Source organism: Bombina bombina, chromosome 2 (genome assembly GCF_027579735.1).
Source record: "Bombina bombina isolate aBomBom1 chromosome 2, aBomBom1.pri, whole genome shotgun sequence".
Classification (NCBI taxonomy): Eukaryota; Metazoa; Chordata; class Amphibia; order Anura; family Bombinatoridae; genus Bombina; species Bombina bombina.
The window spans coordinates 1,273,589,703-1,273,608,216 of record NC_069500.1 but is presented as its reverse complement, the minus strand read 5'-3'; the positions used below and the strand labels follow the sequence as shown (position 1 = coordinate 1,273,608,216).

Here is an 18,514-nt window from a genome sequence, read left to right as displayed (position 1 = left end):
TTTACTTGCATTTTCTCCAACATAGGTGTGTCCGGTCCACGGCGTCATCCTTACTTGTGGGATATTCTCTTCCCCAACAGGAAATGGCAAAGAGCCCAGCAAAGCTGGTCACATGATCCCTCCTAGGCTCCGCCTACCCCAGTCATTCTCTTTGCCGTTGTACAGGCAACATCTCCACGGAGATGGCTTAGAGTTTTTTAGTGTTTAACTGTAGTTTTTATTATTCAATCAAGAGTTTGTTATTTTAAAATAGTGCTGGTATGTACTATTTACTCAGAAACAGAAAAGAGATGAAGATTTCTGTTTGTATGAGGAAAATGATTTTAGCAACCGTCACTAAAATCCATGGCTGTTCCACACAGGACTGTTGAGAGCAATTAACTTCAGTTGGGGGAACAGTGTGCAGACTTTTGCTGCTTGAGGTATGACACATTCTAACAAGACGATGTAATGCTGGAAGCTGTCATTTTCCCTATGGGATCCGGTAAGCCATGTTTATTACGATCGTAAATAAGGGCTTCAAAAAGGGCTTATTAAGACTGTGGACTTTTTCTGGGCTAAATCGATTCATTATTAACACATATTTAGCCTTGAGGAATCATTTTATCTGGGTATTTTGATATAATAATATCGGCAGGCACTGTTTTAGACACCTTATTCTTTAGGGGCTTTCCCAAAGCATAGGCAGAGCCTCATTTTCGCGCCGGTGTTGCGCACTTGTTTTTGAGAGGCATGGCATGCAGTCGCATGTGAGAGGAGCTCTGATACTTAGAAAAGACTTTCTGAAGGCGTCATTTGGTATCGTATTCCCCTTGGGGCTTGGTTGGGTCTCAGCAAAGCAGATACCAGGGACTGTAAAGGGGTTAAAGTTCAAAACGGCTCCGGTTCCGTTATTTTAAGGGTTAAAGCTTCCAAATTTGGTGTGCAATACTTTTAAGGCTTTAAGACACTGTGGTGAAAATTTGGTGAATTTTGAACAATTCCTTCATGTTTTTTCGCAATTGCAGTAATAAAGTGTGTTCAGTTTAAAATTTAAAGTGACAGTAACGGTTTTATTTTAAAACGTTTTTTGTACTTTGTTATCAAGTTTATGCCTGTTTAACATGTCTGAACTACCAGATAGACTGTGTTCTGAATGTGGGGAAGCCAGAATTCCTATTCATTTAAATAAATGTGATTTATGTGATAATGACAATGATGCCCAAGATGATTCCTCAAGTGAGGGGAGTAAGCATGGTACTGCATCATTCCCTCCTTCGTCTACACGAGTCTTGCCCACTCAGGAGGCCCCTAGTACATCTAGCGCGCCAATACTCCTTACTATGCAACAATTAACGGCTGTAATGGATAATTCTGTCAAAAACATTTTAGCCAAAATGAACCCTTATCAGCGTAAGCGCGACTGCTCTGTTTTAGATACTGAAGAACATGACGACGCTGATAACAATATTTCTGAAGGGCCCCCAACCCAGTCTGATGGGGCCAGGGAGGTTTTGTCTGAGGGAGAAATTACTGATTCAGGGAACATTTCTCAACAAGCTGAACCTGATGTGATTGCATTTAAATTTAAGTTGGAACATCTCCGCATTCTGCTTAAGGAGGTATTATCCACTCTGGATGATTGTGACAAGTTGGTCATCCCAGAGAAACTATGTAAAATGGACAAGTTCCTAGAGGTGCCGGGGCTCCCAGAAGCTTTTCCTATACCCAAGCGGGTGGCGGACATTGTTAATAAAGAATGGGAAAGGCCCGGTATTCCTTTCGTCCCTCCCCCCATATTTAAAAAATTGTTTCCTATGGTCGACCCCAGAAAGGACTTATGGCAGACAGTCCCCAAGGTCGAGGGAGCGGTTTCCACTTTAAACAAACGCACCACTATACCCATAGAGGATAGTTGTGCTTTCAAAGATCCTATGGATAAAAAATTAGAAGGTTTGCTTAAAAAGATGTTTGTTCAGCAGGGTTTCCTTCTACAACCAATTTCATGCATTGTCCCTGTCGCTACAGCCGCATGTTTCTGGTTCGATGAGCTGATAAAGGCGGTCGATAGTGATTCTCCTCCTTATGAGGAGATTATGGACAGAATCAATGCTCTCAAATTGGCTAATTCTTTCACCCTAGACGCCACTTTGCAATTGGCTAGGTTAGCGGCTAAGAATTCTGGGTTTGCTATTGTGGCGCGCAGAGCGCTTTGGTTGAAATCTTGGTCGGCTGATGCGTCTTCCAAGAACAAGCTACTTAACATTCCTTTCAAGGGGAAAACGCTGTTTGGCCCTGACTTGAAAGAGATTATCTCTGATATCACTGGGGGTAAGGGCCACGCCCTTCCTCAGGATCGGCCTTTCAAGGCAAAAAATAAACCTAATTTTCGTCCCTTTCGTAGAAACGGACCAGCCCAAAGTGCTACGTCCTCTAAGCAAGAGGGTAATACTTCTCAAGCCAAGCCAGCTTGGAGACCAATGCAAGGCTGGAACAAGGGTAAGCAGGCCAAGAAACCTGCCACTGCTACCAAGACAGCATGAAATGTTGGCCCCCGATCCGGGACCGGATCTGGTGGGGGGCAGACTCTCTCTCTTCGCTCAGGCTTGGGCAAGAGATGTTCTGGATCCTTGGGCGCTAGAAATAGTCTCCCAAGGTTATCTTCTGGAATTCAAGGGACTTCCCCCAAGGGGGAGGTTCCACAGGTCTCAGTTGTCTTCAGACCATATAAAAAGACAGGCATTCTTACATTGTGTAGAAGACCTGTTAAAAATGGGAGTGATTCATCCTGTTCCATTAAGAGAACAAGGGATAGGGTTCTACTCCAATCTGTTCATAGTTCCCAAAAAAGAGGGAACGTTCAGACCAATCTTAGATCTCAAGATCTTAAACAAGTTTCTCAAGGTTCCATCGTTCAAGATGGAAACCATTCGAACTATTCTTCCTTCCATCCAGGAAGGTCAATTCATGACCACGGTGGATTTAAAGGATGTGTATCTACATATTCCTATCCACAAGGAACATCATCGGTTCCTGAGGTTCGCATTCCTGGACAAACATTACCAGTTCGTGGCGCTTCCTTTCGGATTAGCCACTGCTCCAAGGATTTTCACAAAGGTACTAGGGTCCCTTCTAGCTGTGCTAAGACCAAGGGGCATTGCTGTAGTACCTTACTTGGACGACATTCTAATTCAAGCGTCGTCCCTTCCTCAAGCAAAGGCTCACACGGACATTGTCCTGGCCTTTCTCAGATCTCACGGATGGAAAGTGAACGTGGAAAAGAGTTCTCTATCTCCGTCAACAAGGGTTCCCTTCTTGGGAACAATAATAGACTCCTTAGAAATGAGGATTTTTCTGACAGAGGCCAGAAAAACAAAGCTTCTAGACTCTTGTCGGATACTTCATTCCGTTCCTCTTCCTTCCATAGCTCAGTGCATGGAAGTGATCGGGTTGATGGTAGCGGCAATGGACATAGTTCCTTTTGCGCGCATTCATCTAAGACCATTACAACTGTGCATGCTCAGTCAGTGGAATGGGGGACTATACAGACTTGTCTCCGAAGATACAAGTAAATCAGAGGACCAGAGACTCACTCCGTTGGTGGCTGTCCCTGGACAACCTGTCACGAGGGATGACATTCCGCAGACCAGAGTGGGTCATTGTCACGACCGACGCCAGTCTGATGGGCTGGGGCGCGGTCTGGGGATCCCTGAAAGCTCAGGGTCTTTGGTCTCGGGAAGAATCTCTGTTACCGATAAATATTCTGGAACTGAGAGCGATATTCAATGCTCTCAAGGCTTGGCCTCAGCTAGCGAGGGCCAAGTTCATACGGTTTCAATCAGACAACATGACAACTGTTGCGTACATCAACCATCAGGGGGGAACAAGGAGTTCCCTGGCGATGGAAGAAGTGACCAAAATCATTCTATGGGCGGAGTCTCACTCCTGCCACCTGTCTGCTATCCACATCCCAGGAGTGGAAAATTGGGAAGCGGATTTTCTGAGTCGTCAGACATTGCATCCGGGGGAGTGGGAACTCCATCCGGAAATCTTTGCCCAAGTCACTCAGCTGTGGGGCATTCCAGACATGGATCTGATGGCCTCTCGTCAGAACTTCAAAGTTCCTTGCTACGGGTCCAGATCCAGGGATCCCAAGGCGGCTCTAGTGGATGCACTAGTAGCACCTTGGACCTTCAAACTAGCTTATGTGTTCCCGCCGTTTCCTCTCATCCCCAGGCTGGTAGCCAGGATCAATCAGGAGAGGGCGTCGGTGATCTTGATAGCTCCTGCGTGGCCACGCAGGACTTGGTATGCAGATCTGGTGAATATGTCATCGGCTCCACCTTGGAAGCTACCTTTGAGACGAGACCTTCTTGTTCAGGGTCCGTTCGAACATCCGAATCTGGTTTCACTCCAGCTGACTGCTTGGAGATTGAACGCTTGATCTTATCGAAGCGAGGGTTCTCAGATTCTGTTATCGATACTCTTGTTCAGGCCAGAAAGCCTGTAACTAGAAAGATTTACCACAAAATTTGGAAAAAATATATCTGTTGGTGTGAATCTAAAGGATTCCCTTGGGACAAGGTTAAGATTCCTAGGATTCTATCCTTCCTTCAAGAAGGATTGGACAAAGGACTATCTGCAAGTTCCCTGAAGGGACAGATTTCTGCCTTGTCTGTGTTACTTCACAAAAAGCTGGCCGCTGTGCCAGATGTTCAAGCCTTTGTTCAGGCTCTGGTTAGAATTAAGCCTGTTTACAAACCTTTGACTCCTCCTTGGAGTCTCAATTTAGTTCTTTCAGTTCTTCAGGGGGTTCCGTTTGAACCCTTGCATTCCGTTGATATTAAGATATTATCTTGGAAAGTTTTGTTTTTAGTTGCAATTTCTTCTGCTAGAAGAGTTTCAGAATTATCTGCTCTGCAGTGTTCTCCTCCTTATCTGGTGTTCCATGCAGATAAGGTGGTTTTACGTACTAAACCTGGTTTTCTTCCAAAAGTTGTTTCTAATAAAAACATTAACCAGGAGATTATCGTACCTTCTCTGTGTCCGAAACCAGTTTCAAAGAAGGAACGTTTGTTGCACAATTTGGATGTTGTTCGCGCTCTAAAATTCTATTTAGATGCTACAAAGGATTTTAGACAAACATCTTCCTTGTTTGTTGTTTATTCCGGTAAAAGGAGAGGGCAAAAAGCAACTTCTACCTCTCTCTCTTTTTGGATTAAAAGCATCATCAGATTGGCTTACGAGACTGCCGGACGGCAGCCTCCCGAAAGAATCACAGCTCATTCCACTAGGGCTGTGGCTTCCACATGGGCCTTCAAGAACGAGGCTTCTGTTGATCAGATATGTAGGGCAGCGACTTGGTCTTCACTGCACACTTTTACCAAATTTTACAAGTTTGATACTTTTGCTTCTTCTGAGGCTATTTTTGGGAGAAAGGTTTTGCAAGCCGTGGTGCCTTCCATTTAGGTGACCTGATTTGCTCCCTCCCTTCATCCGTGTCCTAAAGCTTTGGTATTGGTTCCCACAAGTAAGGATGACGCCGTGGACCGGACACACCTATGTTGGAGAAAACAGAATTTATGTTTACCTGATAAATTACTTTCTCCAACGGTGTGTCCGGTCCACGGCCCGCCCTGGTTTTTTTAATCAGGTCTGATAATTTATTTTCTTTAACTACAGTCACCACGGTACCATATGGTTTCTCCTATGCAAATATTCCTCCTTAACGTCGGTCGAATGACTGGGGTAGGCGGAGCCTAGGAGGGATCATGTGACCAGCTTTGCTGGGCTCTTTGCCATTTCCTGTTGGGGAAGAGAATATCCCACAAGTAAGGATGACGCCGTGGACCGGACACACCGTTGGAGAAAGTAATTTATCAGGTAAACATAAATTCTGTTTTTCTGCAGCTAAGGGAAGTGGCTGCTAGATCTTGTTGCTTTAAAAACGGATCCATTGCTCAGGTCTGGTTATACACTGATTATCCTGCCTGTGTTTAATCACACAACAGACTGCATCATCATCAAACTAAGTTTAATGAACAAAAACGGTTTTTACTTGCCTTTTTCTGCAAACAGTTCTCTGCATTGAGTCTGCAGCTAAGGGAAGTGGCTGCTAGATCTTGTTCCTTTGAAAGCTGATCCATTGATGATGTCTGGCTTGCTTTTCTTTGCATGTGTTTGCTGCAACACAAGCGGACAGCTCCACCTACTGGCTATTTTAATGTATGCATGTGCTAATGCTTTTAATAGCAGTCAATGCTTTTCAATAGCAAAAAAAAGGGCGTTATTCTGAAACGGCGCAAGTTGAACAGTCGTAAACCGAGGGCCACCTGTATACCCTTAATGTAAACGCTTTAATTAAATCACACTTGCATGCAAGTCCTTTCTGCCTTTATATTGTTTTATCTTGAGATAGCGTGTGGAGTACTTGCTGATTGTCATCATTTGTTTCTAGGATGGCAGACGATGGAAGCATTGTGTATTATGCAAGAAGTGTGTGAAGCCGTGTAAGTAGCAGTAACTCAAAATAACTAGAATGGCTGCCAAGATGGATTATTTGTGCATATCGCCAAAAAACCCATAATTTTTATAGTCACACGTAAATGTATTGCAATGCCAAACTCCTAAATATATCAAACCGACTCCTAGGTTGGAGTTAAACAGATGTTTCTTTTAGGAATTTTTTTTAATTACCCGCATGATATTTAGAAGCAGCATAAAGAGGCCGTCACACAGTTGATTTTATATGTAAGCCTTTATCATCTTTTATTGATCCTATTGACTGCACGTGCTAGTTAGTGTGTAATCACTTCTTTTAGTGACCTTGTTGCTCTGCACAGAACCAGTATTGAAAGTATCAGTGTCAAGGTTATTTTATACCCCGTAAAAATCATAGGTTTGTCTTTATGAACAGATTAATTCATCTTTGATTATCAAATTTTATTAAAGGGACCCTGAACCCAATTTTTTTTCTTTCGTGATTCAGATAGAGCATGCAGTTTTAAGCAACTTTCTAATTTACTCCTATTATCAAATTTTCTTCATTCTCTTGGTATCTTTATTTGAAATGCAAGAATGTAAGTTTAGATGCCGGCTCATTTTTGGTGAACAACCTGGGTTGTTGTTGCTGATTGGTGGATACATTCACTCACCAATAAACAAGTGCTGTACATGGTCCTGAACAAAAAAATTAGCTTAGATGCCATCTTTTTCAAATAAGGATTGCAAGAGAACGAAGAAAAATTGATAATAGGAGTAAATTAGAAAGTTGCTTAAAATTGCATGCTCTATCTGAATCACAAAAGAAAACATTTGGGTTCAGTGTCCCTTTAATCTTTATTATCCATGTATGAACAATATATTACATGTTTTGCTTTGGACTAATTCATTTATTTAGTAGTTTTCAGTAGACTACAGGACTATAGATTATTGAAGACTATAGGGCGCCTGAGCAGTTTTAAAATAAAGATGAAATGTAAAAGTATATGTAAGGAAATGTTGTAGAACCCAGTGGGGTTGCAATATAGAGGAATGTGTGAAGTGAATCATAATTACTTTCTCACTGAATAAAAAATAACATGATTTTTATATATTCAAAAATAATTAATTCTGAGATGTGCACAATCTCATACCTATAAAAACATAGATATCCAGATAAAATCCTATTAGGCAAACATCTAGAAATATATATAAATGATATGCCGGCTATTGGGACCAAAACTAAATACAGTTTACATTCACACTTCGGTTGTTTTAAATGCTGAAAAATGTCAGTGTTGTTCAGGTCAGTATAAGGTCAAGTTCGATTACCAGAGGTCACCGTCTGTTAACCTCTGCTCAAAAGTTATTACTCAGTGTGACACAGAAAATATATGGTGGATCAGATCTCTATGATACTCCATAAGCCACCTTCAGGGTTACTCTCTGACACTTATTCACCTTATAGTGAACAAATTAGGGATATTTTTAATAGGCACTGGCATGTTTTGAAGGCTGATGATCGGCTAAAATCATTACTAACAGATAACCCTATGTTCACTTATAGAAGGTCCAACCATTTAAACGACTGTCTAACCCAAAGTCACTTTGACAGGAATGCTAACAAGCCCCCATTATACAAATATTCTATCCGCTGTGGTGGTTGTAGAGTTTGCCAGCACATGGTGGTGACTAAATCTGTCACTGACCGATTTAATAAAAAATGTTTTATAAATAACCACATCAACTGCAAAAGCAACAATGTTTTTTATTGCTTAACATGCAGTTGTAACCTTTTTTATGTTGGCATGGGGACTAGAGTCACAGCATTTAAGCAATATAAGGACTGCCAGAAAAGATGTTGAAAAAGGGAAACAAATTACTAGTGTGGCTAAGCACTTCCTTCAGCATCACAATGGTAACACAAATGCTCTGAGATGTTGGGGACTTGAAAGGTTGAGACCGGGAATAAGAGGTGGTATTAATGAAACGGTACTGCTGCAGAGAGAGACAAAGTGGATATTTAGACTCCATTGTGTGATGCCTCATGGCATGAACGAAAATAAAAAATTCTAAAAACTTCCTTTAATAATGTGGGTATTAGCAACATGAATGTATATTACCATTTTAATAGATGCGACCAATTACTAATTAGGTGACTCTTTAATTATGGTGACCTGAAGTGACTGATGGACTTTATGATCGGTGCTCCGATTATACTAAACACATGTTTGAGCTTAACCGCTATGGTTATGCGTAAGCTACTCTGGAGCAATATACTAACCTGTCAATCAGTAACATTTTAGATACTGTCTAAACATTTGGGAGTTCGGAAACCGGTGTTTACCTTAAAAACGTTTGTAACATATCTGAGTATTGGATCGCATATTTTGATTGCAGAATAGCAAAATGCATTCTTAGTATTTGCAGCGATAAACAGGGGGGAGAAGGGGTGTGTTATGACACTGCTTTAGCATCACCAACTAATGACCTATGAAATGAGCGATTCCAGTTCACACCCTTAGCATGTCCTATCAGTGGACGACTACGAAGGGTGGGAGGGGCGATAAGGAGTCCCGTACTTGGATTGGCTAAGTACAGTTAGTTGGATGTTTAAAAGGCTGTAATACACGCATTTTCGTCTTGTCATTTTTTACTTAACACTGAGAAAGGGCCAGTGTTACGGCCGAAATGCGCTTGTTTTAAAGTTACATTTTCGTTGTGACACCCCTATCACCTGAAGCCAACGTATCCAGTTATCGGCCAGGAAACGGGGGTGTTAGACGATTTCATTTATGGTGGTGGGCAGTGTTAAAGTGAAAGTATATTTTGATGATAAAGTGCCTGTTTTTTAAAATTTTTATTAAAAACAGGGGCACTTTATTTAATAAAAATTTACATTTCACTCGTGTTGTGAAAATACTTTTTAATCTTGACAGCCGCTGTATCGATTCCTCCGCCTGTCGCAAAGCCTCTTCCTGGGTCTAAAATGAGGAACCTGGCTTCCTTTAATCATGGCGTTGAATCAGACACTGATTCCCCCGGGAGGGGGGGCGGGGAGCCGTAATTGGAGGATGACCGGTCCGTCATTTCTGACGTAGGAAGAGGCTTGCGACGACTGGGAAGCTGGAGCGGCTGTCAAGATTAAAAGGTAAGTATTTTCACAACACGAGTAAAATGTAAATTTTGATGAATTAAAGTGCCCCTGTTTTTAATCAAATTTTTAAAAAACGTGCACTTTATTTATCATCAAAATTTACATTCACTCTAAGCAGACACTACTGCAGTTTTAATTGTGTGAATTTATTAAAGGTTATGTTTTAGCCTAATATACTATTATGTTAAGGGTGAGTGCTATAAACCCCTATCTTTTGTTCTCTCCTATCTATGGGAGGGTTGGGGTTACTCTGACACATCCGACTAGGTGTTCAGCCTTGTTATTCACTACCGGAACTCTTCTGCTCCGCAATTAGCTAAACATTCACAGTTGTTTCTAGTCCCAAGCAGTGGCGTCTGAGGTTCGTTCCAGTTATGTGACTTGTTAATATACATCACAAAAATGACAGGGAATTCCCTTCTTCATTTTCAATGCCAATATATCTACGGTGGCAAAAGTTCCTTTATTTGTAGAGGTAGATTCTCTAATCAATTTTGTTCTTCTGAACTACCTTAAAGGGACAGTTTAGTCCAAAACAAACTTTCATTATTCAGATAGGGCATGTAATTTTAAACAATTTTCAAATTTACATCTATCACCAATTTTGCTTTGTTCTCTTGGTATTCTTAATTGAAAGTTAAACCTAGGAGGTTAATATGCTAATTTCTAAGCCCTTGAAGGCCGCCTCTCATCTCAGGGCATTTTGACAGTTTTTCACGACTAGAGGGTGTTAATTCATGTGTTTCATATAGATAACACTGTGCTCATGCACGTGGAGTTCCTTGGAGCCAGCACTGATTGACTAAACTGCAAGTCTGTCAAAAGAACTGAAATAAGGGGCAGTTTGCAGAGGCTTAGATACAAGGAAATCACAGAGGTAAAAAGTGTATTAATATAATTGTGTTGGTTATGCAAAACTAGGGAATGGGTAATAAAGGGATTATCTATCTTTTAAAACAATAAATATTCTGGTGTAGACTGTCTCTTTAAGGTTTCATCTGCAAATTCCACTTTAGTTTAAAACCCACTAATGGCCTATTCTGGATGCCATGAAACAGCAGGTTAGGTTCGTTGGAACCAAAAAAAAGGCCTAAAATCTTGGTTCTGAAAAGGGGTAAAAGTACACTATATTCAGTGTATTCAGCCTCTAATCAACACGTTTCATCCAAAAGCGCTTTTTCAAGATATATTAGCTATGTTAAGAGCTGGGCTTATTCTCTGAATGCTAAGGGATCCTTCTCACAAATCCTGAGTTACATTAGCATTATCTAAAAGGTGCCTACATTTCCAGGGTGCTCTATAGGACTCCTTACCTTTGTGTTTTTTGACACTGTATTCTGGCATAGGGGAACAAGCTGTCGTTCTCCCTGAAGTTGACCCTTTGGGGGTGTTTTCCTCAGATTTGGGTATTTTCTCCTAAATTAATGTATGTTTTCTCAAATTGGTTTTACTTTCTAATATGTGCTAATGCGATTACATACTGCTATGTCTAAATGTTAATACATCAGTTGCTACCAATTTTCTACTCACTATTTTACTATACTGTTCACATTTCTGTAAATCAGTAACTGTTTAAGGATATATAGAATGTATACTACTCCTGTGTCTCCCTTTAGTGATCCAGGTACAGTTTATTACACCAATAAATTGAAGGATACATGTTTACACATTCTTATATATTTTTTTGGGGGGGTTCAGCCTTTTTGAACAGGTATTATCAGTTTGCAGTTTTTCCTTTGATCTGGCTACAGCTCAAAGGATCATTATGAATATTGATTTGTGCGCTTTGCAATTAGCCTTCTCTGCGAAGTGGTGACGCCATATTTGGATTGTCTCTGGGTTAAGTTCCATTTTTACCTTTGGCCTATTGTGCACTCAGATAAACTAATGGTTGTTTCGTAGTCTTGTCTGGAAGGTAAGGGTGGTCAAGAGTTTCTTTTTTCTCTTGTACATGAGTTTTCCTTTGTGGTGGTACTCATAGATTTGGTCTTCATAGCAGCTGTGTTTTACATACAAAGCAAGGTCAAGCTACTATTGGCCAGCCAAAATTTTCACTCCCTATCTCGGGCTTCTATAACCCAATGTGTCACTTCCCGTTTGCACAACTTCATCTGCACTACAGCTTTGCAGGCTAGGGCAGTGAAATGTAGATCTTTCCAACCTGTCTCAATTAATCAGGTAACCAGACTATATTTTGCTGGGTGAATGAATATATACCTCTTTGGTGCCAGGGGTTTGTTTCATTCCCTTTCAGTAATCATCTTCTCGGCAGTAGCCTATGTCAATCATCTGGGTGGTACCCAGAGTTCTCTAGTGATGAAATAGGTTTTGTGTATTCTGAATTGGGCAAAAGCTATTCAGTGTTCAATGTTAGCAATTCACATTCCTAGGATTCTCAGCTGGGAAGCGGATTAACTGAGTCTCCAAAAGTTACATTCAGGAAAATGGGTCCTCAATTAGTAGATTTGTGACCAGTTGGTAGATTGCTGGGGTCTTACAATAATAGACATCATGGCGTCTCATATGAACCACGTACTTCCCAGATTTGGGTTGAGGTCGAGATCCTCCGGTGGATTTAATAGGAGCTCTAGTTGTTCCTTGGTCTTGTCAACTAGTTTATATTTTTATTCCATTTTTACGAACTGCCTAGGCTAAAGGCGTGTGTCCAGCGTGAATGATTTTCTCGCAGTGTATGGTATTCGGATCTAGTTCAGATATCATTTTCATTTGTGGCACCTTCCTCATCTGCCAAAATATATTTTCTCAAATTTTCAGACTCTGTATTAGAGTTCTTGATTCAGGCTATTAAGCTTGTCACTAGCAGAATTTCCATAATGTTTGATTCTGGTTCTTAGAGTTTGGCAATATCCGTCCTTTGAATTTATGCATTCATGGGACTTTCAGTTATTATTCTGGAAGATTTAGTTTGTGTTTGCTATTTCTTTTACAAAGATATGACGAGTCCACGGATTTCATCCTTACTTGTGGGATATTAACCTCCTGCTAACAGGAAGTGGCAAAGAGCACCACAGCAGAGCTGTATATATAGCCCCTCCCTTCCCCTCCACCCTCAGTCATTCTCTTTGCCTGTGTTATACTAGGAAGACATGGTAAAGTGAGGTGTTAATTTTAGTTTCTTCAATCAAGAAGTTTTTTATTTTAAATGGTACCGGTGAGTATTTTCCTCAGGGGGATATGAAAGAAGATTTCTGCCCTGAGGTTGATGATCTTAGCAGTTGTAACTAAGATCCACGCTGGTTCCCACAAGACTTCTGAAGGTAACCATGAGACATCTTCAGTGTGGAGACTGGTTTCATGCTACAAGCAGCATTAAGGTAAGTGCAGCCTTTTTTTCTGAGGAGACTTGATATATCAGAACTGGCTGGCATTTATTTCCCTGTATAGGAATGGGGTAAGCAGTATTCCTATGTTATATAAAGGGTATTACTGGAATCCCTAATTTTATTTAATGGTTGACTTATGGGCATTGTGTGACACTATGAGTATTATAAAAAAATGATACATAACGTTTTTTCAGATATTTATATATTTATTTACTGGTGCATTTGAGGGGTTGTATGGCACTAGCTGATTATACTTAGGTGTGAAACCGCTTTCCATGCGGTTGTGTTTGGGCCTACTTCGGCATCGACCTTAAGGGGCGTGGCCTATTTTTGCACGCTCAGATGCGCACTTCCTTCAGGCTAGCCAACAGCAAGCAGTAACTCCGGTGGCTCCTGGACTGTGCAAGCTGGTCTGAAGTGTTGGAAAGTTATTTCAAAGTACCCTGGGGGCAGGTAGGCGCCAGAGCAGGCGAGGTGCAGAGGGTATTTTTTTCTATAAATTGGCTAAATGTTGATATTTTGTACTTTTGAGCCTTATTTATGCCCTTGCTTCAGGGTGCAGTAATTTTTGGATAAACCAACGATCTTAGGTTAAATTTTGAGATAATTAAACGTTTTTTGATCATTTTGGAAAAATTGTTCACTTTTTCTTTTCTTAAAGGCACAGTACACGTTTTTTCTAAAGTTTATTTTATGCAATAAATAAGTGTTTAATCGACTTTTGTGGTATTACTAGTCTGTTCAATATGTCTGACATTGAGGATTCTCATTGTTCTATGTGTTTAGAAGCTATTGTGCAAACCCCTCTAACATTGTGTAACTCTTGTACTGAAAGGGCCTTACAATGTAAAAAGCATATTTTAAATAAAGAAAGTGTGCCTAAGGATGATTCTCAGTCTGAAGAGAATGAGGATATGCCATCCAATTCTCCCCAAGTGTCACAACCTTTAACGCCCACACAAGCGACGCCTAGTACTTCTAGTGCGTCTAATTCTTTTACTCTGCAGGAGATGGCTGCAGTTATGTCAACTACCCTTACAGAGGTATTGTCTAAATTACCAGTGTTGCAGGGTAAACGCAGTAGGTCAGGTATTAATGTAAATATTGAATCCTCTGATGCTTTATTAGCTATTTCCGATGTTCCCTCACAGTGTTCTGAGTTGGGGATCAGGGAATTACTTTCTGAGGGTGAAATTTCAGATTCAGGGAATGTTTTACCTCAGACAGATTCAGATGCTATGTCATTTAAATTTAAGCTTGAACACCTCCGCCTGTTACTTAGGGAGGTTTTAGATGATTGTGATCCTATTATGATTCCTCCAGAGAAATTGTGTAAAATGGCTAAATATTTAGAAGTGCCTACTTACACTGATGTTTTTCCGGTTCCTAAGAGAATTTCGGAAATTATTAGAAAGGAATAAGATAGACCAGGTATACCGTTTTCTCCCCCTCCTAATTTTAAGAAAATGTTTCCCATATCAGACACCATTCGGGACTCATGGCAAACAGCCCCTAAGGTAGAGGGAGCTATATCTACCCTAGCTAAGCGTACTACTATTCCCATTGAGGATAGTTGTGCTTTCAAAGATCCTATGGATAAGAAATTAGAGGGTCTACTAAAGAAATTATTTGTTAATCAGGGGTTTCTTTTACAACCTACAGCTTGCATTGTTCCAGTAACTACTGCAGCAGCTTTTTGGTTTGAGGCTCTAGAAGAGTCTCTTAAGGTTGAGACTCCATTAGATGACATCTTAGATAGAATTAAGGCTCTCAAGCTAGCTAATTCTTTTATTACTGATGCCGCTTTTCAAATTGCTAAATTAGCGGCAAAAATGCAGGATTTGCTATTTTAGCACGTAGGGCATTGTGGCTCAAATCTTGGTCTGCTGATGTGTCATCAAAACATAAGCTTTTAGCTATTCCCTTTAAAGGTAAGACCCTTTTCGGGCCAGAATTGAAGGAAATAATTTCTGATATTACAGGAGGTAAAGGCCATGCCCTACCTCAGGATAAATCGGTTTAAAATGAGGGGTAAGCAGAATAATTCATTTTCGTTCCTTTCGGAACTTTAAAGGAGGACCCCCGCTTCTTCTTCCTCAAAGCAGGAAGGGAATTTTACCCAATCTAAGTCAGTCTGGAGACCTAATCAGAACTGGAATAAGGGTAAACAATCCAAAAAGCCCGCTGCTGCTCCTAAGACAGCATGAAGGGGCGGCCCCTGATTCGGGACTGGATCTAGTATGGGGCAGACTCTCTTTCTTTGCTCAGGCTTGGGCAAGAGATGTTCAGGATCCCTGGGCACTAGAAATAGTGACCCACGGTTATCAATTGGAATTCAAGGACTTTCTCCCAAGAGGGAGATTTCATCTTTCAAAGTTATCTGCAAACCAGATAAAAAAAGAGAGGCGTTCTTACGCTGTGTAAAAGACCTTTCTACTATGGGAGTAATTTGTCCAGTTCCAAAATTGGAACAGGGACAGGGGTTTTACTCAAACCTATTTGTGGTTCCCAAAAAAGAGGGAATGTTCAGACCCATCTTAGATCTCAAGTGTGTAAACAAATTTCTAAGAGTTCCATCATTCAAGATGGAGACAATACGAACAATTTTACCAATGATCCAAGAGGGTCAATATATGACTACCGTGGATTTAAAGGATGCTTACCTTCATATTCCAATCCACAAGGATCATCATCGGTTTCTAAGGTTTGCCTTCTTGGACAAACATTATCAGTTTGTGGCTCTTCCTTTCGGGTTGGCCACAGCACCCAGAATCTTCACAAAGGTTCTAGGGTCTATTCAGGCGTCAACATATCATCTAACAAAATCTCACACGGACACAGTGTTGTCTTTTCTGAGAACCCACGGCTGGAAGGTGAACTCTGATAGACTCGGTAGCCATGAAAATATTTCTGACGGAGGTCAGAAAATCAATGATTCTAAATACTTGCCGAGCACTTCAGTCCATTCCTCGGCCATCAGTGGCTCAGTGTATGGAGGTAATTGGATTAATGGTAGCGGCAATGGACATCGTTTGCTCGCTTTCATCTCAGACCACTTCAACTGTGCATGCTCGGACAGTGGAATGGGGATTATGCGGATTTATCTCCTCAGATAAATCTGGATCAAGAGACCAGAAACTCTCTTCTTTGGTGGTTGTCGCCGGATCATCTGTCCCAAGGGACTTGTTTCCGCAGACCCTCGTGGGTGATAGTGACAACAGATGCCAGCCTTCTGGGCTGGGGTGCAGTTTGGAACTCCCTGAAGGCTCAGGGTGTTTGGACTCAAGTGGAGTCCAATCAATATTCTGGAACTGAGAGCAATATTCAATGCGCTTCAGGCATGGCCTCAGTTGGCTTCGGCTAAATTCATCAGATTCCAGTCGGACAACATCACGACTGTGGCATATATCAATCATCAGGGGGAACAAGGAGTTCCTTAGCAATGATAGAGGTATCCAAGATAATCAGTTGGGCGGAGGCCCACTCTTGTCATCTGTCAGCGATCTATATCCCAGGAGTAGAGAACTGGGAAGCAGATTTTCTAAGTCGACAGACTTTTCATCCGGGGGAGTGTAAACTTCATCCGGAGGTATTTACCTCATTGATTCTCAGATGGGGCAGACCGGAATTGGATTTGATGGCATCTCGACAGAATGCTAAGATACGGATCCCGGTCAAGGGATCATCAGGCCGAACTGATAGCTGCCTTGGCAGTTCCTTGGTTGTTCAACCTAGCTTATGTGTTTCCGCCGTTTCCTCTCCTCCCACGCGTGATTGCTCGAATCAAACAGGAGAGAGCTTCAGTGATCCTGATAGCGCCTGCGTGGCCACTCAGGACTTGGTATGCGGATCTAGTGGACATGTCCACTCTGCCACCGTGGAAACTTCCATTGAGACAGGACCTTCTTATTCAAAGTCCTTTCCAATATCCAAATCTAATTTCTCTGCAGCTGACTGTGTGGAGATTGACCGCTTGATTTTATCGAAGTGAGGATTCTCTGATTCGGTCATCAATACTTTGATACAGGCCAGAAAGCCTGTCACTAGAAAGATTTATCATAAGATATGGCGTAAATATCTTTATTGGTGTGAATCCAAGGGTTACTCATGGAGTCAAGTTAGGATTCCTAGGATTCTGTCTTTTCTCCAAGGATTGGAGAAAGGGTTATCAGTGAGTTCCTTAAAGGGACAAATTTCAGCTTTGTCAATTCTGTTTTACAAACGTTTGGCAAATGTGCCAGACGTTCAGTCTTTTTGTCAGGCTCTATGTAGAATTAAGCCTGTATATAGACCCATTACTCCTCCCTGGAGTTTGAATTTAGTTCTTTGAGTTCTTCAAGGGGTTCCGTTTGAACCTTTGCATTCCATGGATATCAAATTGTTATCTTGGAAAGTTCTGTTTTTAGTTGCTATTTCTTCTGCTCGAAGAGTTTCTGAGCTTTCAGCACTACAGTGTGATTCCCTTTATCTTATTTTTCATTCTGATAAGGTGGTGTTACGTTCCTTCCTAAGGTTGTTTCAAATAACAATATTAATCAGGAAATTGTTGTTCCTTCCTTATGTCCTAACCCTTCTTCTAAGAAGGAGCGTATGTTGCATAATTTGGATGTGGTCCGTGCCTTAAAGTTTTACTTACAGGCAACTAAAGATTTCCGTCAATCATCTTCATTATTCATTGTTTATTCTGGAAAGCCTGGATTCCTGTCTTGTCCCTCCATTTCATCCGTGTCCTATTGCTTTGGTATTGGTTTCCCACAAGTAAGGATGAAATCCGTGGACTCGTCATATCTTTGTAAAAGAAAACTAAATTTATGCTTACCTGATAAATTACTTTCTTTTACGATATGACGAGTCCACGGCCCACCCTGTTCTTTTCAAGACAGTTTTTCTTTATATTTTTTGTAAACTTCAGTCACCTCTGCACCTTTTTAGCCTTTCCTTTTCTCTTCCTATCCCTTCGGCAGAATGACTGAGGGTGGAGGGGAAGGGGAGGGGCTATATATATACAGCTCTGCTGTGGTGCCCTTTGCCACTTCCTGTTAGCAGGAGGTTAATATCCCACAAGTAAGGATGAAATGGACTCGTCATATCGTAAAAGAAAGTAATTTATCAGGTAAGCATAAATTTAGTTTTCTTCAGCTAGCAGAGTATCTGAATTGTTAGCTCTCTTTTGTTCCACCGCATACGCTCTCCCTTCAGGACAGGGTTGTTCTTGAACTTTGTTCAGTTTTTCTCTGAGGGGGTTCTCCATAGATCATTAATTGGGAATTTGTGAAACCTCTTTATGTCCCACTACAAAATCATGAAAGTAGAGATTACTACATTTTCTAGATGTGTTTAGGACATTGTTTTTCTATTTGTAGGCTACTACGTATTCTATCTGTCCTGAAGTTTGTTAGTTCTGTTTTCAGGTAGGTGTACGAGTCAGAGTGCCACTTCTTATTCTCTATATTCTTGGTTTTTGAGTTTGGTCTTGTTTTTTTTTGTTTTGTTTTTTACAAATAGGCTTCAGTAGATAAAATTTCCAAGGTGGCTACTTGGTCATCTTTGCATA

General features: G+C 41.1%; 1 protein-coding gene across 1 annotated transcript in view; it reads left to right on the top strand.

Moving 5' to 3' along the window:
• The window catches only part of ZCCHC4 (zinc finger CCHC-type containing 4), a 110,242-nt gene that overhangs the window by 53,265 nt on the left and 38,463 nt on the right, over positions 1 to 18,514 (top strand). Inside the window, exon 11 of the mRNA XM_053704082.1 lies at positions 6,437 to 6,488. Within this exon, the coding sequence (XP_053560057.1) occupies positions 6,437 to 6,488 (52 nt within the window). The remainder of the gene's footprint in view (positions 1 to 6,436; positions 6,489 to 18,514) is intronic.